The 24,525-nt window shown below is 41.0% G+C and overlaps 1 protein-coding gene across 1 annotated transcript in view; it reads right to left on the bottom strand.

The window, feature by feature from the left end:
* The window catches only part of LOC102912016 (contactin-associated protein like 5-1), a 922,425-nt gene that overhangs the window by 246,639 nt on the left and 651,261 nt on the right, over positions 1–24,525 (bottom strand). The window contains exon 13 of the mRNA XM_076547187.1: positions 22,798–22,998. Within this exon, the coding sequence (XP_076403302.1) occupies positions 22,798–22,998 (201 nt within the window). The remainder of the gene's footprint in view (positions 1–22,797; positions 22,999–24,525) is intronic.

Raw genomic sequence — 24,525 nt, 5'->3', positions numbered from 1 at the left:
GCTAGATTAGATTAACTGAAGTAGAAAGACCCACCCGAACTGTGAGTGGCACCAACCCATGGGCTGGGGGCTTATACTCAATGGGAAGGGTAAAGTGAACGATACACCTGTGTTCATCTCCCTCTCATTCATTATTGTAGCTGCCTTAGTTCCCACTGTCAGGCATTCCCAGAATGATAGACTGACCCCTCAATCTGTGATCCAAAGGGGTATCCCCTGGTAAAAGTCCAAAGGGAAGGCTTTCTCATCCTGGAACTCCTAGACTGAAGCTGGGGAAAACACCACTGATGCCCCAGACTGACCAAGTTAAATGTACAGCTAGAACATAAGTTAGCTGGTGGGTGTAGAGTTCTAATGGTTGTGCATAAACTGAAGCAGGCCAAGACACACTGGAGCTAGACAGTGCTAAAAGGTCAGGGACTTCCCTGATCCATCACACCTGTCACTTATATTTAACCTTTATAGAAATGACTCTCTACTGTAATGACCTTTCAATTTTAGTATGAAGGAAAAGTTCACATTTTATCATTTGATGAACACGCCCCATCATATTTTCTCTGCAGCACACATTTTTTGATAATTTCTCATCCTTTGGCCTTCTACCCCAAGGACTGCTTTGATCAGCTAAGCAAACAGACTCAAGGATACTGTGTTTCACATCGCTTCCTAGTGGGATGATTAAGAGGTAAGCAAAAACAGTGACCACTGTTGAGTTCTCATGAACAAGGCGCCATTTTTAGTATTAGATTTTCATTACATGGTGCTAGAAGAAAAAAATGAGGAAAGAGAATAGACGTGGAAGTGGCTACTGCTTACAGAATGAAGCCTCTGGGAGTACTTTCCATGCACTATTAATGTTAATGTAGTAGAACTGCTCTATCCTCTTAATTAGATCCATAACTCTTAACCTTTAGGTAAACTGTGTATTCAAGCATGCCTGAGTATGAGAAATGAAATTAACATTGCCCGAGGCATGAAAGAACTCATGCACCAAAGACCAGAGGCTACTGATGGATGACCAGAGGTGGCACTTATGCTTACCTTCACTGAAATCACACCAGGGCGCAGGTGTGACCCGGCTAGCTAACATGCAAACACTGTATCCCAGGAGCAAAGGCCTCATCTTCCAGCTGTGAAAGACATGCTATCTCTAAGACACTAGAGACACGAATATCTGACTGTGGCTATAAAAATCTGACATTCCTAATGCAGAGGAGGGGGATTGAGGGGTTCTCTGAGGCAGCACAGAGCAAGCATCTTCCAGTCAGCAAGAAGGAGGGATGCTTTTCAGGTGTTCATCAATCAACACTGGGATGTTCTCAGCTCACCTTATAGACAAGCATTGTAACCATCTGCAGCCCCAGGCCAGCTAGTTCCACTTCTCTGGGTTAATCTTCCCCAGCTCCAAAGATCTTTAAAGTGCTTCATAATACTGAAATACTTCTACTAACTATCCAGTCATTTTTAAGCTACTTCTCCTCATTTCTTCTCAGATACTACTTTCTTATAATAAATATATCCATTGGTCTACTTAACATGTTTTGAAGTCCAATAACCTCAATAACCCAAACCTGCAAAATGTTAAATAGACAATTCTAGAAACAAACAACTCAGACATTTGAATCTGTATGCCCTCTTTACATTTTGAAAGGAATGATCTTATCTCAAATGGTCTGGCCTGGTAGGAGAATTGATCGTCCAGCCTATGCTGGAGCAGGCCAACACTTAGTAGCCATAATTGTTCTTTTTTATGATAATTTGTTGCTGATAATAGTTCATTGTTCATAGTTTGAAATTAAACTGTGTCATGAGCATATATGCTATGAGGAAAGAGTTTGATGCTAAAGTTTCAACCCTAGAGTACAGGGCTTGGAATGAACTCTGTGGATAATGGGGGGGGGGGTTGCTTGTACTGTAACAGCTGCCTCTGCTTCTTTGCTGTAGTTCACACTTAATGGTTAAGCATCTTTAAAAGACTGAAGAGATCAACTCAGACCCTGGAGACAAAGTAGACAGCAACAGACAGGCCACTGTGGGAGGTTCATGCCAACTGCTAGGATGTACCTAGAGAAGGAAACTTGCTGGCATGTTCATGGCTTTGGTCACTATACAATATGGCATTCAGTGAGGAGGCCCTCATTGGCCTAGGTTGCTGGCACTGACTTTTTTAGGACAGGTGTCTTAGCATCAGGGGAAATATGTCCCCAGGGATCCATACTATATTCTTGTGCAAATTTACACATACACAAATGTGGATAAAATGCACAGGCAACACAATTTTACAAACTGGTGTTACGCGGGATGCTTGTATATTTCTGTAGCAGTTTTCTAGTCTGTGTGTGTGTGTCTACCTCTGTGAGTGTGTGTTTGTGTGTTCACGTGAGTGAGTATAAGAGTGCCCAAGCCATGGCACACTTGTGGCAGTGATCCTTGATTTAACTTTGCTTGGGACAGACCCCCTAGTTGTTCTCCACTGAGTATGTCAGTCTAGTCAGCCCATGGGCCTCTCTGGAGAGTCTCTCAACTCCACTTTGGGTCTTGCTGGAGGAACGCTGATTACAGATGCACACTACTGAGTCCACCCTATGCGGGTGCTGTAGAGGCAAATCTAGGTCCCCATAGTTACACAAAAAATGCTCTTCCCACAAAGCCATCTCCCCAGCACCCAAGTAACATTTTTAAGCTAAAAATCATCATATGAATATGAGGAGAGTTTTAGACATATGCATGTGAAAGCTATATGAACAACTAAAAATAATTTTGGAAAGTTAGTTTTCCCTAAGAAGGAAATAAAATGATATTATTCAAATATAACCTTCGTATCTCTCATTACAGTTAGCGTGAATTAACAACCACAAAAAGCCAGGCGGTGGTGGCACATGGCTTTAATCCCAGCACTTGGGAGGCAGAGGCAGGTGGATCTTTATGAGTTTGAGGTCAGCCTGGTGTACAGAGCAAGATCCAGGAAAGACACAAAACTACACAGAGAAACCCTGTCTCAAAAAACCAAAAAAAAAAAAAAAATCACATAACCTAAATAGTAATGCTAATTTTGACATGAATCAAATATATGATTTTACCTAAAACTAAAATTCAAGGTCTACATACATATGCTGACATGGCAATCTGCAAATAGATTCCTGGGGGTAAGAAATAACTTTTAGTTCCCTAGAGGTCTCATGTATTTTTAAGTGTGTTTTACTTTTTTAAAAAATACAATTTGGGGGACTAGAGGTATAATCACTGGCTAGAATATTCAAGGCTTTAGTTAGTAAATAAGCAAGGAAAGGAAGGAAGGATGAATGAGTGGAGGGAGAGAGGAAGGGAGGGAGGCAGGGAGGGAGGAAGCAAGAGAGGGAGGGAGGGGAAGCAGCCTTCTACAGGAAATATGAGAGAACAATTCTGTGAACACCTTTTCCCAGCCACTGTTATTTCCTTCTGAATTTTCTAAGCCTTTGGTTTTTTTCTGCATTTATTTGTCTGTCCATTTGCTTTTTCCAGGGGCAGGTGATCATTATGATTATGCATCAATTACGTCAATTTTTTCACCTTCTAGGCACATGGTAGCATTAACTCCCCTTCTTCCCCTCTTTTTCTTCCTCCTCCTGCCTTTCCTCTTCTCCTCTTGATATTCTTCTTCTTTCTTTACTCATCCCCCTCTTCTTCCCTTCCTCTTTCTCTTCTCTCTCACTTCTCTTTCTAGACATTCCCTTGCTCTCTTGCCAAGGTGATCTCTGCAGCTGTTTCCCTATTCTGACACTTAACTCCTTCAAGATCCTCATAAACAAGTCCTCCTCCATGCACAGCGACTGTAATGGTGTCAAAAACGCCATCTCCACTTCCCCCACTCTCTGTTCTTTTGCTGTCTGCGAGGTGTTTCCAGAAAGAATTGGTCTCCTCATCTGCAGGGATCTTCCAAATGATTCCCGAGACAGACTGTGCCTGTGTAATAAAGCAAAACTCTCTCTCCATTTGACTCAGTGCAGGATGCTGGGGACAGCATATAAGATGGCTGACATGCTGACAGAAGAGATTGGAGAAAAGGGGACCTGAGGTCGTGGACCATCAACCCTCCATGTGTTCCCCTCTGGATCTTCTGCTTAGCATGCCTCTAGAGGGCCAAGGCAGAAATGCCTTCGTGTCCCAAGGTCATGCTTTATGGCTTGCACATGTAAATATTTCTTGTAATACTAGTCTTCTTCTTCTATCTGATCTTCATGTTCTATGTTCCTAGATCAATGGTCATTTCTGTGATGCAGGAAAGGAGTGAAGTAAATTTCATAGGAAATTATGCAGAGATGATCACTCAGGCTGGGGTTGAGGCAGGTATGTAGTTCATGGAAAAGAACCTGCAGCCTGGAGAAGCTTTTTAGGCTTGGATAAACTGTACCAATTGTGTGGTCAACTATAGCACATGGTATGATGTGTATCAACACACTGGACTCAAATTGGCCATGACGAATAATTCAGTTTCTGAGGATATTCCAAGGACATTGTGTAAAACTTGAGTCCCTAAGGGGTATTGGCTGAAGACTGTGGATGGAGTAACATACAGATGGGATGACAAAATAAAAGTGTGGGAACCAAGAATAGGAGGAAAATGGTGGCCTCCACCAAGAAAGGGAGATGGCAACTTTAATTCAGATACTTTTTATTCCTCCTGGAATGTGGAGATAATGTGACAATTGATGGGGTGATTGCTACAAGCTTTATTGGGTTCCTAGATTGAAAAGAGCTGCCAAGAAAGGTGAGCTTCCTTTCATAGAAGCTCTATAAATTAGATTAGGTCTTCCTTGGAATTATTGGATATAGAAGGACAGAAGTTGCTGACTTGCAGGGACAGATTTCTTGTGTGAGGTCATTGTAGGCCACAAGTCATGGGGCTTGGTGTTTGCAGAGGGCTGAGGAGGAACTTAGGCGGCTGCAGGGGTCTTGAGGTCGGGGCAGGCTGTGTGAGAAGGAAATGACTGTCTGGTACATTGACCACTGTTCTTATTTTTATCTTTTTTGTGAAATTGCATGTTGCTAGCCTTTGGGTCAAGTGCTCAAAAGATTGTATAATCATTAATGATAAAAATATATTATGCTTGCTTTGGTGTTAAATCTGGGATAGCTCCTGTGTTTAGTAAAAGATGATGAAGAATATATTGGTAATTTTCTAAGAATAATTTTTGGAATCATGAGAACATTTTGTATTGGGTGATTTCCCCTTTCCTTTTTCTTCCCCCTTTACTTATGATAATAAAAGACTGAGGTCACCAGGGCAAAAGCAGAAGCTAATGCAAGAGAAGTTAGAGATGCTAAGAGAAGTTAGAGAAGCTAAGAGAAACCAAGAGAAGCTAAGAGAAGCCATGAAAGCAAAATAAACTTAGCAACTGCAGAAGCCCGAAGTGACCTGTCAACTTTCACGAACATTGTCTCTGAGTCGTTATTGCACCTTCCAGGTATCCCACCCTTCAGACCCCTGAAACTGCTGAGGCTGGTCCCCGGCAGCAGGAGACTTCTGAAACACTGGCATCTGGGGGCTGGTGACCTATGGGATTCAAGCAAGGGTTGTTTTTGTCTAGCAATGAAAGTGGAGTTGATTTCACAGTTATAGAGAAGGTTGTGTGGCTGTTACCTCACTAGCTGCTGTGAACTTCAGCTTGCTGATGGTAATAACCTGTACCTTATGGGATTTTAGGGAATAATTGAGATGTTGTTGTGATTTATCTATACAAGGGACAGAATACAGCGAGGTTATGGTTTCTAACTATCCTTTCTATCCCCCTAGTTTACATGGCTTCTATACAGAAATAGAAACCTAAAGAAAATCATATATATGGTTTTATACATATATGCATTATATATATATATATATATATATATATATATATATATATATATATATATATATATATATATAACTAAGAACTTGTTGTATGTATATATGTAGATAAAAAATCTGCAAAAGAAATGTGCAATCAACTTTATATACCACATACAGACTTGTTTTCTTTTGCTTTGGTAGAAATATCCCAGAGAAACAAAAGCATTTGTGTACAGGACATCATCTCATCCCTTTGTCTCCCTCATTCTTCAGAAATGTCTGTAACCATAGAGTTAGATTTATTTTAAATCAGATCCTGGCTATAAAACCTGGGAAAGCTCCTTTAGCTGCTCTATCTCCATTTCCTCCTCCTCCTCTTTATATAACTGAACTCATGGTGTTGTATTCAGTGTTTACTGTGAGAATGCACTATTGTGTGGGGGTAATGCAGATGGCTGCACATCCACAACTAGTAATCACACATAGATGCATGCATATGCATCTTAATGTAGTGTTTGGCCAAGTTCAGGCAAATGAGAGCTTTGGCCAGCACTGATGGCCTGTTAGGATGATAGTGATTAGTGCAGTGGTATGCTTCATTCCTCTTGTTGGGTGTTCATATGCATTTGGCTGCAGGAACTCTAAACCTTTCTTATGATTTCCTTCCACCTTTCAGGATGAAAGACTCTGTTATACCCAATTGCCAGCCACTCGTGTATCAATGAATATCCTCATCACATATCTGGGGTGCTGCTAAGAACCTCTGCCAGCAGACCCCACCACAACCAACAAAGCTCAGGCACAGCCTGCATTTTCCAGGACCCCTTCTCCCATCATTCACCCTTCATTCTCATTAGTTAAGCTTCTCATACTGCTGACCTTTCACCCCAAGCCTCTGCCTCAGTGTACCACTGGAGAGGTACTGGGGAGATTTTGTCACTGCTACTTCCTCTGATGTCATACCACCCTTTCACCTCTCACTCTAACCTCAGGCCTTCAAAAAGCCTGGGGAAATGACTGCCCAGCCTCACACATATCTCAGTATCACTATGCCGAGTGCAAAATCTACTCCTTTCCTCCCAAATGTAATTAAAATGTTTCCCCTCCCTAATACCTATCATTCTGTCATTTTTATGTTTTTGCATTTCTGTGTTCTTTGGGGATTTATCATCATTTTGAACCTGCTCTGGCCCCTTCTAGGCACACACAGCAGAATACTCTTAACATGAAACTAGTGTGAATTAAAATGTGTTGTACATACATGTAAAGCTGGCCATGTGTTGTCAGCCCTTGGAATGGTGTGTGAAGGAAGTGTATAGAGTTTAGAACTATATCTTAGACAGCTCCAAAACTACTGTAAGCAGAGGGTACAGTGCCCTGTCTTTTGGCAGAGAGGGAGGACAGACATCTTAAGGAAAGGGAGGCAGCAGACATTGGGCCCATGAGGTAGCATGGACTTGGCTAGACAACAATTTTGTCCCATTCTGGCAAAGAATCTGCCTGAAGAAGTTTGAAGACAGCATATCAACCATGTTGTCGCAGGTGTACTGTTTACTGTACTTAGATTTCCAGTGAGAGAGAACAGAGAGACATGAAAATGTGCACCATGGTAGGGAAAGCAGCAGATGTGAGTTTAAAGCTGACTATGAGGCAAAGAAAAAGAAAGCACCTGTAATGTGAACACGCCATTAATGAAAAATTACAGATTCTTTTGTGAGGATGACAGAAAAGGGGACAAGGCAAGACTGCACATGTTCAGAGGACCAGACCAGAACAGCACAAATGTGTTGGGAACTCTTTCACTTAGAGTGTGGAACTTAGAGTGGAACAGAGAGTCCACAGGGTATCCTCAAATAGGAAGTATTTTCACATGTTCAGCCAGGCAGGTGCCAAGAAACCACTGCAGCTTAGCCTAAAGAGTCAGGGTACATCTCCACTGGCAGCAGAAACTGGCTTTGACCATGTCATATTGGTTTTGTGGGCATGTGAGGTGGAAGAATGAGACTTGTACTAAGGTTCAATGAAGTACCTGAAGCCAGGCTATGTGGTCATAGTCACTATGTGGAACTATAGAGATTTAGTTTTCAAGGCAGAGTCTTGCTTTGGTCCCATGACTTTGTGCTATGTTTCACCCCCACCCCCTTCTGGAATAGGAATATTTACCCTGCATAAACATCTATTGAACTTTGTCTTTTGGTTTCCAGTTTGTTTTACAGAGCTTCAAAGTTAGTGGAGTGAGTGTTAAAGCTTTTGAATAGTGTTAGAGATACCAAGATGTTGGACATTCTTAGAGGCTGGCTACTGAACTTTTCACTATGAGACAAACATAAGATCTTACAGACCAGTGGTAGAATGCAACTTTATAAATTAATATTTATGTAGCAAAGTAAACTTGTTTCTTTTTTATTATTTTGGGGGAATTATTTTGGAAAATAAAGTTATTTGTTTTCATACAATATTTTATGATCATAGTTTCCCTTCCCTTATCTACTCCCAGATCTTTCTTGCCTCTCCACCAAAAAGAAAAAAAGACTTTCTTTTTGCCTTTCTGAAGAAAACAGAGAGAAAAATAAAAAAACAAACAAGGATGAGCAAAATGAACAAACTAGCAAACAAAAAACAGAAAGAGCACAAGAAATGCAGACACACACACACACACACTCAAACCAAAACACAAAATCAAAAGTCATAACATACAAGCAAAAGGCTAGTATGGTGTAAAAGGAAAAAAAAATCCCAAATTCTGTTGAGTTCTTTTTGCACTAGCATCTGTCATTGAGAATGGAACCTGCCCTTAAGTATGATTTGTATACCCAGTGAGATTCCCTTGGAGAAACTAATTTTTCCTTTGTAAGAAGGTATTAATTGGGGATAGTGTCTTGATTGAGGATAAGAGTTCATGCCTATTTCCCCATCACAGTACTGGGACCCCATCTGGTTTGGACCTGTGCAGATCCTATGCATGCTGTCACACAGTCTCTGTGAGTTCATATGTGTACCAGTTCTATTGTGTCTGGAAGGCCTTGTTTGTTTGGTAACACTTAGACCCTCTGGCTCTGTGGTGATTTGAATGAAAACGGCACCCAGAGGCCCATAGACACTATTAGGAGGTGTAGCCTTGTTGGACGAAGTGTGTCACTGGTGGTGATCCTTGAGGTCTCAGAAGCTCATGCCAGGCCCAGTGTCACTCTCTCTTACTGCTGTCTGATGATCCAGATGTAGAACTCTCAGGTGTTTCTCCAGCACAATGACTGACTGCATGCTGCCATGTTCTCCATCATGATGATGACTGACTAAACGTCTCAACTGTAAGAGTTACAGTGGTTATGGTGTCTCTTCACAGCAATAGAACCCTAAGACAGGCTTTTACAATCTTTCTGCCTTCTCTTCAGCATAGTTCCTTGAGACCTGAGAAAAGGGATTAGGCAGAGTCATCCCATTTAGAACTGGGTCCTCCAGTGTCTCTCACACTACACATTGTTCAGTTGTGGTTATCTGTATCAGTTTGTATCTACTACAGGGCAATCTCTGAGGATGACTGAGTAAGATATTGAACTATGGGAATAGCAGCAGAAATTCCGTAGGAATCATTTAGATATCTTCTAGGTCCATGGCCTACCTTGTCTTAGGTTATTAAGTATCAGGGCAATGTTGGAGATGTGTTCCATCTCATCAAGTGGGCCTTAACTCTGCTAGAGAGTGGTTGGTTACTCCTACAACATTTATGCCACTATTGCATCCATGTATTATGCATATAGATCACCATTGGAGATTGTAGGTTTTGTAGTTGGGTTGGTGTTTACATTTCTCCTGTGATAGCTGGCAGAATACCTTTGAGTAGCAGCTCAACGTCTTTGTTTTCAATGAAATATATAGGTATTGCCTTCAACAATGGTGCCTTATTCTCAGTTTATGAAGAGCAAACAAAAGCCCTGGCAAGAGCCTGAGTTGTTTGGGTTTACTATGGGGCTCTTTGATCAATTCTCTTAGATGTAACCCATTCATCACTTCATGGTAAGAGACAGATAATTGAAGCATTGTCTCCCTTGTTATTTAGAGATTCCATTCAGATTTCTTTCATAAGTGTATATATTTTAAGAAGATTCTACTGTAGTAGATTTCCCTATGGTCCTTCAAATTGCCCTTAGTGTTTGCAGTCATCCTCATATTGTCTCCCTTAAACCCCTCCTAAACTTGTGATGGTTAATTATGATTGTCAACTGGACTGGGTTAGGAAATGCCAAGGACATTAGTGAGGCACATTTCTGGGTGTGCCTGTGAGAGAATTTCCAGATTGGAATAACTGAGAGGTGAAGATTCATTCTGAATGTGATAAATAGCATCCCATGAATTGAGGTCTTTGACTAAATGGAAGAGACAAGAGTAAAACCAATGGAGTGCTGGCATTCTCCTCCCTCTGCTTCTAGATCTATGAATATGTTAGCAAGTAGCCTTGTCCTCCATTCCCACTGCAAGTTTTCCTGCTTTATTATCTCAAACCCCAAGCTCTCTTTCATTCAATTGCTTCTGGTCAATTGTTCAGCTGCAGAGATAATAGTAACTAACACCATAAGAATATGTTCCTTGCATTTATTAGTAGTATTAACCATGAATTATTTTGTAGTGTTTGGGATTGGATACAGGGGCCACATATAAGCTAGATAAATATTTTACCACTTAAGATGCAATTTTTTTCTATTTTTCTAACTAATCTATTTTTCTAACTAATCTTGATCTATAACAGCAGCTGACCCATACTTTTCTTTATCAATCGGTATGAATGGGTAGAAAGTGTTTTCTGAAGAGGTGACATGAAAACTACAAAAGCCTTACTTACTACATAAACACACAGTCAAGTGTCATTGGATGAAATGTCTCAGAAAATAAATTTTTTTGGCTGTGTTTTACCAACACTTCTAGTTCTTTACTATGACAAGAAAGCAATAAACTCCAACATGCATTTCCACTCAGATTGTTTACTTGGTGTAGAGACATGAGAGCCATGGTAGAAAAGACACTTGGGGACCATGAAATACAGCCTCCAGTGCTAAAGAGGAGAAACTCAAGGCCCATAAAATGTAAGTAACTTGTTTAAGGTCATAGAGAGTCAATGACAGAGCCTCCCAGGCCAGCAGTTTCTATTCTGTTTTGTGGCTGTCAGCCTGTGAGGATCCTGGCAGCAGGCTCAACCAAGCGCACATGGTCAGGTCAGTCACTGTACTCTTCTACATCACATCTAGACAATAAATGATACTGATTGATGGGGAAGGAATATTTTATTTATTCAACAGCTACTCAGTAAGTCCCTCACATATCCAAATGCAATTCTAGGCATTTGGGGATAATAAATGAGATAATACAGGCCTCCTTTCCCTGGACATCATCATCTATTAATCTGGGTAGAAAAACATCAATAAATTAATGGCAAGAAAATGTCTGCAATGATATCTACATTGACTATACTTAGGATAAAGCAGTAAGAATAATAGGATAGTCTTTTCAGTTGCATAAAATTTAAGATGATGACTAAATAGCAAAAGAGATCCAAGCACAGCGACAGCAATGGAACTTGTAAGAAGAGTGAACTTACTGTGCTGTTTCAAATGTGGACCAATCTTAGGAAGGACAGACCAGTGGGGCTAAGTGGATGGGAAGTGGGAGAATGAGCCAGCAGAGTCTCCATCAGAGTTCTGCAGGTCAGACAAAAAGAGTCAGGGGTTTATTTCCAAGGCAGAGGGACTGATCTGAAGCCCGGTATCATAATGTTATTTTGAAAACAGCACTTCGGCTGTAAGGCTGGAGGTGGGATACAGAATGGTACAAGAAAGGAAGTTAGTGTACAGCACTAGACCAGTGTGGGGCAATGGGAAGGCTGCAAGGCAGGTTGCATTGATGGAATTATAACGCTTTATGTCTGAGCATATGTTGATATACTCAATTAGGAATGGATATGAAGAAAAGTTCTAGATTTTGAACTTTTCTTTAGCAAATGAGGGTGCCTTTTACTCACATGAGATGGGTAGCTATGGGAAAAAATTAGATGGCTAAAAGAAGTCAGAAGAGAACCTACACTTATCTCTAAAATGGTCAACAAAGCTTCTAGGAATATAAAGCAACCATGTTTGTAAGTAAACAAAAGTTTAGGTGGCTTGTATGCCATCAAGCTAAGAAGAGTTAAACTCCAAAGCTGAACTCTCCCAGGGAAACTAAGTGGGGTTGTGAGACTCTTCACTGGTTGCTAATGGAGTTCATAGTCCCTTCGTTCACTGGGAAATGTGAAAAAGATATTGAATAACAAGTAAGGAAAGCATCTTGGTTATCCACCTCAAGGCATAGCATGTATCCCATTAAATATCACCAAGACACAGAAGCTCAGATAACATAATTGTGGCTGAGGATGTAGCTCCATTAATAGAATGGTTCTCTAGCAAGAACAAAACCCTGGACTCAGTGACCAGCACCAGCTAAATCCATGGGCGGATTTCACGCCTGGAATGCCAGCATGTGGGAAGGAAAGCAGAAAGGTCAGAAGTTCAGTCATCTTCAGGTACATGGCACTTTCAAGGCCCAACCTGGGATACATGAGACAAAGTTTCCAAACAACAAGAAACCCCACAAGCCATGTTATAAGCTTGTAAGAACGTGACACAAGTAACTATTATCAGGTTTCATGATTCCAAATTTTATGTTCATTTCCTGTTACTATCCCTGTATCTTATAATTGGAAAATTGGATATTTTTCCTTGCAGGCATATTTGAGATACACTAAGTGAACACATTCTATCTTTGAGTAGTAAGGAAAATGCAGACCATATCTTACAGAACATCTGGGTTTGGGTGGTTGTGCAATAACCACTGATCATTTAAATAATTAGTGATCAAAACAGCAACTTAATTATGGTTAGGTCCATTTTGTTAAACTTTCACAGGGTATTTATTTCCCATTAGCTATGTATCTATATCTTTGGCTTAGAGTAGGGGAGTAGGGAGGCATCTTTTTTTTTTTTTTTTTTTTTTTTTTTTTTTTTTTTTTTACGAATTCACTCACTTCTCTTCTGACTTTCTGCCTCAAGCAAAACAGTGAGTCTATTATTAGAGAAATATTATGGGAAGAGGTTTTCATACACAGTGGAACACACTGACTAGATTCATGGCTACTCTGCTTATTCTTAAATTAGATTAAATTGTGAGTGTGTCAGTGTGTGTGTGTGTGTGTGTGTGTGTGTGTGTGTCAGTGTCCATGTAGAGAACTTGTGAGAGTCGGTATACACTACCTCATATGGGTGCCTGGGATCCAAATCAGGATGCTAGGCATGTCAGCCACTGCCTTGGCTTGCTGAGCCATCTCACTATTCCAAGTCCCCATGTTTGAAAACTTGTGACTAAATCTTGTAAACTTCTTCTATTCAAGTCTCTAAAATAGACATGTGAATGATCACACTGAGTTAAAATATCACAAGCAAATATGAAGGCTTCTATACACAAGTGAGCTTGTGGATCTATTTGGGTATAGTAAAAATGAATTACACATATATAATATCATTTCCTGGTATATATGATATAGCATATACTAGTTTGTGTATAAGTAGTACACAGTCAGCCCTGAGCATTCCTGGGGAATTGTTTATGAGACATCAGTCATTAAAATTGTTGGCTGTTCCAGATCCTTATATATAATGACATAGTGTTTTTATACAATCTGTGTATAACCTGTCATCTATTTGAAATCCATAATTACAATACTGTGTTTTAGAAGAAAAAACAATAGTATTTGTGTGGATTCATATGAGTAAATGCGTGTGTGTGTGTATGTGTGGCGGGGGGATGTATGTGCACGGGTGTGAAAAGGTGCATTTATGTTGGAGGCCAGGAAATAACCGTGGGTGTTGTTCCTCAAGTGCACTCTACCACGTGCTTTGAGACAAGTTCCCAACTCTCACTCCTGGCCTGGAAATCAGTAAGTAAAGTAGGCTGGATGGTCAGTTAGCCTCAAGGATCAACCTGTCTCCATCTCCCCCAGACTTTTTTATGTGCACAATGGAGATTGAACTCAGGTTCTCATGAATGTGTGGCAAGTATTTTACTGTCTGAGCCATCTAGGGATGCATTTTCTCCAAGTATTTGCAATCTGCATTGAGTTGAATTAGAAGATACAGAAAACCTATAAATACAGATTATAATAAAAATTTGCATGTATTATTACTACATTTAGTTATGCTACAGATAATAGATACACTGTTTAAATAATGTATTACATAGTGTGTGTCTGTGTGTGTGTGCGTGTGTGTGTGTGTGTGTGTGTGTGTGTACTTAGCTGCATGTTCACTAAAGTATAAAAGCTGAAGTGTAAAGGGCAATTGAGGATGTGATAATTCTCTCTCCGAGAACACATTTTGTCCCTTTAAATTCCACTGGAATGTGACCATGTTAAGCAATTCGCTACAAGCCCAAACTCCTGCAAGCCTGTAGGAATAAGTGAAGAGGATTGCGTGTACCTCTAGCTCTTGGAAGGTAGACAGAGGCTGAGTGCAGGCGACACTGTACTAGAGAGAACAAGCAATCCTCACAGCCAGCTTGTTTGCATGATGGATTTGCTTCGAAAATGCTTTGTATTCAAAGAAAACCAAAGTAAACTCCAGCTCAGCCTTTCCTATGGGTATTAGATTTCAAAGTAATGGAGTCGGAATCTCTGATAACTCTGTGTATGTTAGTCAGACTTTCTTCCTGCTGGCAAGTCCCTGAGACAATGAATCTATGAATCCATATGGTAAAGAGGTTTGCTGGAGCCACAATTCTGGAGTGTTCACTTTGTGAGCATTTGATCCTAGTACTTTGTGTCGGTGATGGGAAGGAGGGGAGGAAAAACCTTGCTGGGTCCAGGATCAAGATAAAGTGGGTCATGGTCAAGGGGCCAGGAGATGCTGTCTATGAAGCACCTGCTGTATAAACATGAGGATGGAGCTAGGTCCCAAAGACAACACTAATAAAACAGAGGCAGCTGGGGAGATGGTCCCACAAGTAAAAGTATCTGATGCATAGGCTTGAGGGTCTGAATTCAGATCCCTAGCACCTACATAAAAAGATGTGCGTAGCTACATATGGCAAAAGATAGGTAGAACCTGGACATAGTGGCATGTCCTTGTATTCCTAGTGCTAGAGAGATGAATGTGGACTCTCGTGGCTTGCTGGTCAGGCAGCCTAGCAGAATTGGTGGATCCCAGGCCAGTAGGAGACTCACTATTTGAAAGTGAAGTACAGTCATATGTAACCAACCCAAGCTTGTCCTGTGGCTCCCACATGTGCATGCATGCACCTACCTGCACACACACACACACACACACACACACACACACACACACACACACACACACACACTGGAAAAGAGAAAAAGGAAAAGATGAAAATGATGACCATAATGACTTGAGCATCTCCTACTGGGTTTACCTTTAAAAGATCTACTACTCACCACCAGTGCCAAGTTAGAGATCAAGCCTTTAAACATGGGTTCCTGGTGACATTCAAGGTCAACCCGATAGCATATATTCCAGTCTTAACTTTCCCCCTGTGCCGAGTACCATGCACAGCTTTACTTAGGAGGGAATCCCAAAGAAAACCTTCATGGTAGAGTGCTAAATACAATAGAATGGGTGAAACTGATACTTACGCTGTTGGGAGAATCTAATGGTGCATCCTCGGCTCTATGGAAAATATGAGAGAAGTTTTGGAAACTTGTGGATGGATAGGATGTTCAATGCCCGTTTCCTCCAGAGAGCTTTAAAAGCTACCCTGTAGGATCATCTTTCTAAGGCCTTGTCTATATTGTCTTCCTTCCAGAGGGATTTTTGTGGAGTTTTATGAGTTAAATATAAGATTTTGTCCAAAAGTCATATGTTTGAACACTTGACTTCCTTGCTGAGGAGCTGAAAGAGGAACCTTCAGAAGGTGGGGCCTCCCTGGAAGGAGTGGGTTGTTGGGACTCAGGTCTGGAGGAATACATAGTCTGTTCCTATTTCTAATTTCAGCCCCTCTATGTTTTATGGGTTGCTCCCTTCTGACAACTCACTAGCTTCATCCTAATAAACTAATCTGTTTCCTATGTTCACCACCATGATAGACTGTTTTTTCTGTACCAGGACCCTGACGGTCTTTCTGCCAGATCTGTTTGGCACAGTGAAGAGAAAAGTAACTGATATTGGGAGGTAGCTAACCAGGTTACTAATTCACCAGGGAAGCCATAGCTTCAGTGTTGATTTCTCTGTCTTTTACATATAAACATTGCCTGAACTGGGTGATAGGAATTTCAACCATGTCCCATAGTCATGCATAACACTTAGTCATCTCTGCCTAGTCATTTCTGGGTCATACATCCTGCGTGACCCATGTCCCATGGTTATGTGGTCATGTAGTTGCACGGGAATGACCGGGTGATCTCTCTGCGTTTGCCTGTGTGCACAGGTGCATTCTGGCCTTTATAAGGCGATGCTATGTTCCCCTGGTCTCTCTCTCACATGTGTCCTTCCACAGGCCTGATCACATCTGTCCCTTTGTCTTGATAAAACTCTTGTTAGTGGATTCTGTTATATGTCATGACTTTTCCTTTGGGGCAAGAACGTCATAAAAAACAAACAAACAAACAAACCTTTCACTGGGTGCTACCTCATTTCATATACTCATCATTTACTGCCTTCTTGACCACTATCCAGAGGCAAAATTTCTGCAGGTTGCTGAGGTGTAAGAATGCCTCAATATTCACCAGGGCAGGCTGTATCCTAATCCAGAGACAAATGGCTGTTTCATCCCACAGTAGTTATGAAAGGGGCTCCTGAGCACTGCAGGCTGGCTACTTCCCTTCCCTGAAAAGCCATTCTCTAGTGATGCCTTAGCTTTGCATAAAGCTCTGCTGAGAAGTGGCAAATGCAGTGAGAAATTACAAGGACACGTGAAAGTGGACCACAGCACCTTGGAGTTCTAGGACACAGCTTCAGTTACAGAGATAGATGCCATCCATGTCTCCTGGGCTGGCAGTTATGAGTCTACCTGGAGGAAAATCACAGAGGAATGCTCAGAAAACAAAAGTGTCTTGGTTCAGTCACCATTTGAAAAAATGCTGGGCGGTGGTGGTGCACGCCTTTAATCCCAGCACTTGGGAGGCAGAGCCAGGAGGATCTCTGTGAGTTCAAGGCCAGCCTGGGCTACCAAGTGAGTCCTAGGAAAGGTGCAAAGCTACGCAGAGAAACCCTGTCTTGAAAAACCAAAAAAAAAAAAGAAAGAAAGAAACACAGTGGTACCCCATGCATGGCCTCCTCTTGCCTGTCTCCCCTCTGTTCTCACTCTTGCTGGACGAAGATGACCAAGCAGGTTCCAGATCTTGGACAGAGAATTAAGGAATTGCTGTGATGACCCACAGTCCATCATCTCTCTAGAAGCTGAGTGGTAAAAATCACTGGATATTTCCCAGGAATCTGCACAGACATGTGGCCCTGGCTGCTCTTCTTACCCCCTCTTTATTTTTCTGCACAATAAGGAAATTCATACAAATGCATGCTCTTCGTAATACCCATTTTCTTAGATCTTGCACAGTATATAAGAAAGAAACAGTATTGTGCTTTGAATTCAGGAGAGCCGGGTATAAGTCACAGCTCAAGCTCTTTTCAGCTTTCAGGTACAAATCAGGCTATGTGGGGATAACAAAGACTTCTGTGCAGCTATTGGGCTTGGTTTTGAGAGAATGCTTATCTGGCCATCACATGTAGCCTCATCCACAAGAAACCTTTGTCACCAGGGGCCATTTGGCTACTTCCTCCTTTTCTCTCAGCTTGCCTTCTTTACTTCCTCTCTTCTTTATCTGTTTTGTAAAACACACAGGAGATGCTATGGCAAGAAGGACTTCTTCCACCAACTTGAGTCCACCTGCAGATGCTATCTGCAAAATTCCATAGCTTTTATTAATCCTGGCATTCTGACTAACCCATTAATATGGTAACCTATAAGCTATGGTATTCTCTCTTCTTTCTCCCCCCCCTTATCTTTCATATGTGTATATATAATTGCTACTACCTACAAAACTTATTTAAAGTTTTCTTTGGTGGCATTTTACATTCATAAGATTACCAATACTTGAAATGAGAAATCAAAGTTAATATCCATGTCTTGGAAATGGGCATATAGTTCCTTTGTGTTGTTGGGGTGTAAATCGTCTCCACCTTGATACTAAGCAGAAGTCAAGGTGGCAAAAATTTTTGAAAATATACACACTTTCTTTTCTGGCAATGATGCTTCAAGGAATTTATCCTGAGTTATGTTCACAGAGATCTACATGCAAAAATGTTCTTATAGCCCTATCTACAGCATATCTGCATGTACATGCCAAAAAGAGACTACTCATTTGAAACACCTATATAAGAGGATATACTATTATTGGTAAAAATCAATTATTGGCATGATTATGTTGGTTCATAAATGTATTGCTACATTTATGTGTCTACTTAGCATGTGTGTGTATATGTGTGTGAACACATGTGCACATAGGAGGCCTATAGAATTTCTGTGAAGACCAGAGAATGACTTATGGGCATTTATTCTTTCCTTCTACCATGTTTATCCTAGAAATTGAATTCAGATTTTCAGGCTTGGCAGTAAAGTATGGTACCTGCTAAGGGGGCTCAGCAACCTTATTTGTTCCTCTCTTTAGGAATGTGACAGTATAGGAGAAATAAGTCTATGACAAGGCTGGGAATCTGTTCTTAATCTACCTTGCATTTAGATAATGAAGGAAACCTACCTTTACCCACTACTGTAAAGAGTAGAATCATGTACACACACACACACACACACACACACACACACACACACACACACGTATGTGGGGAGAGAGAGAGAGATACTATAATGCTATAATGGGACAATGATGCTCCTATTATACACTATAAACTTACAGATAAGCCCACTTCCAGAAATATTTTCTTCTTTTGGAGTTGTTGGCAGTGCGGTTCTATAGATACACAAATGTCACGGGCTAGTGCCAGTCCTACTGGATATCCTCCTGAAACTGATGGGAAGACCCTGTTGGAGAAGAACAGTATCCTCCTTCTCACCTTCTGTGCACCCTGCAATATGTAATAACAGCAGTCTGGTGAGACAGGTCCACTGCTACTATAGTGGGAAGAACACCACGCAAGGAACCAACCACATTCTCATGGATTTAAGTCTCTCTCCACAGGATCAAATCTATACCTGGGACCATTGTTGGGGCAAGAACCTGTGGCTAGGCAGTAATAGGTCCTAGGAGAGAGCCTATTACTTTTTGTTATTCTGCTATATGAACATAGTATTGAACCGACTCCTGATGAATTCTTGTTATTCCAATAGGCTAATGCATCTCTCAACTTCATCAGAAAATCTTCTATCTTCAGGAGATAATGATTAACATGGAGACCCACAACTAGCCAAGGTTCATAGAATAAATGCCTGAGTAATGCTTGGCCTTAAATAGAACATCTATACTGCAGCCCCTCCTCCCAAGGTTCAGGGGTTCCTATTGTAGAAGAGGAGGTGTAAAGACTGTAAGACTTAAATATAGTGAGTGAATAAAAGAAAACAGTATGTTCTGGACACAATAGGACAGCTGAACATATGCAGTCTGAGGTTATGACATCATGAGCAAGACCTGTACAAGCTAAAGCCAAACGAAAGTCCCAGCATGAAGAAGAGAGGTGGACATGAATTTCTGCCCCTGGCTGAGGGGCTGTTGGCAACTGATAGCTGCTGGAGAAAGAGTCAGTTTTCTTATAAGGTGTAACCCCTGATAGGTCACCCATTTTCCAGTGGAAGTTACCACCTCCATGAATAAATGGGTAGCACAGATTGGACTTGATGGACACTAAAAAAAGGAAACAAAGTTGGATAGGTACTGAATGTGCATCTGGGGGTCCTGGAGAAGAGGAGATGGACATGAGAAAAACTTATTGTATATATTTTGCAAAGAATGAATAATAAAACAGAAATTCTCTTCCAGCTTATTCCTTGTGATAGCATCAACTTTGTTCCAGGTCTCTTGAGATGGAAGCTGTGAGGAGAGACACTGGTTACTGGATGCCTGAGCTATACAGGGTACAGTCTAAAGATTTCAGACTGTGTTTGTCTTTCTCCCTTCCTCCTAGCCTTATGAATTTTAAATCTTTGTGTCAATGGAATGGTTGTGAAGTTAAACTGCAGAAACTGCAAGCTGGCACAAGGTAGGTAAGCACTGGATTGAGATATCACTCCCACTCTGATCTCCCCCAAATCTCTACTCTTCCTATGCAAACCTAAACTCAAAGAACTTAATACAATCAAGTTAGGAAGACAATGCTTGGACACAAAGGAACGACAGCGACTGGACACACAAATGTCTCAGCAGCTACAAGTGCCTCTATGCTAGAGGACCTGAGTGCTATTCCCAAACACCCAGGTCCAGTGGCTCACAGAAGCCTGTGATTTAAGTGATAGGTGGTCCAATACATCTAACCTCCAAGGGCATGTGTGCACATGAATGCACACACACACACATACACACATGCACAAATGCATGCATGGACACAAGCATGCATGCACACATAAATTAATGGCATAACCTAAGTGACACGAGAGTGTGAGTCCTTTAGGAAAGTCCCAAAGTCTTAATGGACATGCTTCTATTTTTCATAGGAACTCATACACTGGAAAATGACAACAAGGCAGTGAAAAGAAAGGAGGGCAGTCCGTAGAGCCAGACATCCCGAGAAGAGCTTAGGGTGGCACATGAGCTCAGCTTAATCATCAGGGGACAGAAAAATGCTCAAGGAAACAGATAGTGAATCATGTGGGACAGTGTGTAGGTACTGGGATGACAGGAAAGGAAAACAGAGCGGCAACACTGATTTCATCAGCCTAACAAGCATGGCTGAGTCCAACAGGAGTTCCGAAATTGATTTCACAGTGATGCTCCTGAGTCATCAAAAAAGGGTCCCATTTTCTGTTATGAATTCTGTGTTTAAAAAGGCAAGGAGGCATGTAATCCATTGGAGAAAGATTTCTATTTCAAATAGTTAAAATTTCTCTGAAAATATTTTCAGTGTTTAAAGGGATAAGTGACAGTTATCTGGAAAATTCACTTAGGTGGAATGGTATCTTCCCCTAAAGATTCTATATTAGTCAAGCAATGCAGTGTATTGAGTCAGGTGTCTCTCATTCATGATTTACTGACATTTTTGTCTCTATTGTTCCCAAGCCACTCTTCACCTACAAACGCTAAGCACCAGATACTAAACTTTGTGATAGAATGTGATACTATTTCTTGGATACTTGATACCCCCGTGGTCTTTAGGATGGGTTAATACTTGCAGAAATGAATGACTCCATATGGGCTTAGTGGCCCATACATTGCATCTCAACCCTCAAGAAGAAGAGGTATGTAGATCTCTATGAGTTCAAGGCTAGTCTGTTCTGTATATATGGAGTTCCAGGCCAGCAGGAGGACATAAGACTCTAATGTGTCAAAAAAATCATTTATGAAAGGAAAATGGAAAGCCTGGCTGAATGTTACCATTACCCTCTCTGCTTCCTGGTCCTCCAGTGGATGAGCAGGCAATTGTCCCATACCCCTGTTGCCTCAGACCATCCTGCTTGTGCCACCATGCCTTCCCTGGCACGATGGGCTTCAAACCATGAACCAAAGGCAATTCCTCTTCTGGATGCTTTGTTAGGTGCTACATCACAACAGCAAGAGGGTAACTAATTCACACATGATAACCAAATCATTCATTCACCATTAAAAAAACAGAACTGGGGGAACATAAAAGGAGTTAGCCACTTTTTTTCCAAAATGAAATGTCAGGGCTAAGGCTACTTTCCTTGGTAGAGTACTTTTCAAACATGCACAGTAGCCCTGACTTTGATGGCCAGCACCACAGAAAAAAACAAGCATGGTGGCATACTCCTGTACTCATGGCACTCCAGAGGTGGAAGCAGGATGGCCAAAAATTTAAAGTCATTCTCAACTACATAGTGAGTTAAAGGCAAATGAATGCTACATTAGAACCTCCCATCTTAATAGCTGATTAATTCATGAAAAATGAAAATTTACATTTAGATTCATATTCATTGAAGTCTCTCTTCAGACAACAGAAATTCTGGGGACACAGATTAGCCTCTGCCTGTCTTGCTGGCCTCATTGCCTGGTGCTTGCTCCTTAGATATCCTTCATTTTAGACATAATTCATAACTCTGTGTATGAAATGGGATACTTGACACCTTCTAATGCGATCTTCCTCTCCAACAGTGTTCAACTACCACACTTTCCATATCTAGCTCAAATGCTCTGCTTCAAATGCCATCCCTCACAAAACCTCTTCATTTCCCAGCTGTTGAGGGTGGGTATTATCAATATGTCATTCTGAAGATGCAGAGACAAGTATAGACTCAACAGACCTCCCTCAAGGCCAAAGCCAGGATTCATGGCCTTCTTTGGGTCATATCTCTCCTCAAAGGAGAGTGAACAAGTGTACTGCAGCCACTTTCTTGTCAAATACCCCACTCTTTGGATATCTTAGTTAGTGTTTCTATTGATCTCATACAACACCATGACCAAAAGAAACTTGGGAAGGAAAACTTACAATTCTCTAGTGACACTCCATCACTCAGAGAAGTCAAGGCAGAAACCTGGAAGCAGGAACTGAAGTACAGGCCATGGAGGAACACTGCTTATTGGCCTGCTCCCCCTGGCTTTCTCAGGTTCAGTTTTATTTATTGTTTTTCTTATATACCCCAGGACTACCTACCCAGAGGTAGTACCACCCATAATTGTCTTGGCCTTCCCACATCAGTCACTAAGAAAATTATCATTTGAAGACATATTTTTCTTAAATTGAGGTTCCCACTTTTTCAGTGACTCTAGCTTGTGTCAGAAAAAAACACAGTCAGAACTTTGGCTTGTGGGTTTCAAGGTATCATGAAAAAGGGCAGAACCTTACCTGGTGTGTTAAGCAGGCGAGATCTCCTGCAGTGATATGCCACCTCCTGTTCACAGTACTCTGATCCATCAATCAGAGCCTCCAGCTGCTCCATACTGCCCCCATAGTTTAAGGTCATGGCATAGGGCTTCTCAGGGTTGGAGCCCTGTACCCGAGTCAGCTCTGTGTTGTTGTGCTGAACCATCGTCCAGATCTTGTCCTCTGCACAGACAACAATGCAAAGCAAGGGAAGTTAGAATGAAAACCCTAATAAGAGTATGTAAACAGTGGGTCGATCAAGGTACAATGGAGTGTCCACTGGAGTGTTCTATATATGCAATGGGATTAAGGCATTCTGTTGATTAAAGAAAGACCAAAGAATTATGTTCCTTGCCGGGTGGTGGTGGCATGAGCTTTTAATCCCAGCACTTGGGAGGCAGAGCCAGGCGGATCTCTATGAGTTCAAGGCCAGCCTAGTCTACAGAGTGAGATCCAGGACAGGCACCAAAACAACACATAGAAACCCTGTCTCAAAACAAAACAAAACAACAAAAAAAAAACAAAACAACAACAATAAAAAAAACAAAAACAAAAAAACCAAGAAGAACAACAATGAAAAAAAGAATTATGTTCCTTATAGGGCTCGATCTCCAGTTAATATGGGGGCAAATAATCTTAGGGGCTATGTTTAAGTCTTTATTCCACAGGCTTTATACTATGTATTTAATGTATGTTATTAATTAAAAATTGACCTATACAATCTTCCTCCTGATCCCTGGGGAGACTGTTCAAAGATGTTTTAAAGCATATCAAAGTCTTAAGGTGCTCAATTTTCTCACAGAAAATAACATAGCATTTGTATATTATATATACCCACTCTATACTTTAGAACATCCCAATGTTGCTTTTGATAGCTAATAAAAGAGAAATACTATATAAACAATTGTTATACTGCATTGTGTAGGAAATTTTGACACAGACAAAATGCCTATTTAAGTTCAGTACAGACACAATACCAGAGGTAATTTATTAAAGAACCATTAAATATCAGGTTGAAAACAACAGCTATAGATAATAAGTATTTGTAAAGCAACACATCATTATCAAAGATGAAACTGTGCTGTGTAAACATAATGACATGAAAATTAAACCCTGAAGTTACATTTTAAAAAATGTTGGGCATGGTGACACCAGCTTGTAATTCCATTGCTGGATGAGGGGTACAGAGAAAGGAGGACCCCTTGGTCTTGTTGACCAGACAGCACAGTCTATTCAGAGAACACTTGGCCAATGAGAGTTTTTCAAAGAAACAAAAAGCTGTTGGAAAAATAGCTCAGTAGTTAAGACAGTATATTGCTCTTATGCAACACCCAAGTTCAGTTCCTGTAATCCACATTAGGTGTTCACAATCACCTGTGATTCCAGATTTGGAGGATCCAATGCTCTCTTCTGATTTCCACAGGCATGTGCACTCATATGCACAGATGCCACCTCCCCCAAATATAAATGCACACATTCTTTTAATCTCCAGAGAAAAAAGATGAACAACATCTAAGAAATCACAGCCAAGGTTGTCCCCTAGCTCCCAAATGTGTGCAAACACACATGCATATGCACAAACATGTATGATGACTATTCTTGATTGTCAACTTGACTACATTTGAAACTAAATAAAAATCCAAGCAGCTGAGTACATATGTGAGGAATTTTTCTTGATTAAATCATTTGAAGTAGAGAAAACCCACCCTT

This window comes from Peromyscus maniculatus, chromosome 11 (genome assembly GCF_049852395.1).
Source record: "Peromyscus maniculatus bairdii isolate BWxNUB_F1_BW_parent chromosome 11, HU_Pman_BW_mat_3.1, whole genome shotgun sequence".
Lineage (NCBI taxonomy): Eukaryota > Metazoa > Chordata > Mammalia > Rodentia > Cricetidae > Peromyscus > Peromyscus maniculatus.
The sequence above is the reverse complement of the archived record's forward strand: the minus strand, read 5'-3'. Positions and strand labels throughout refer to the sequence as shown.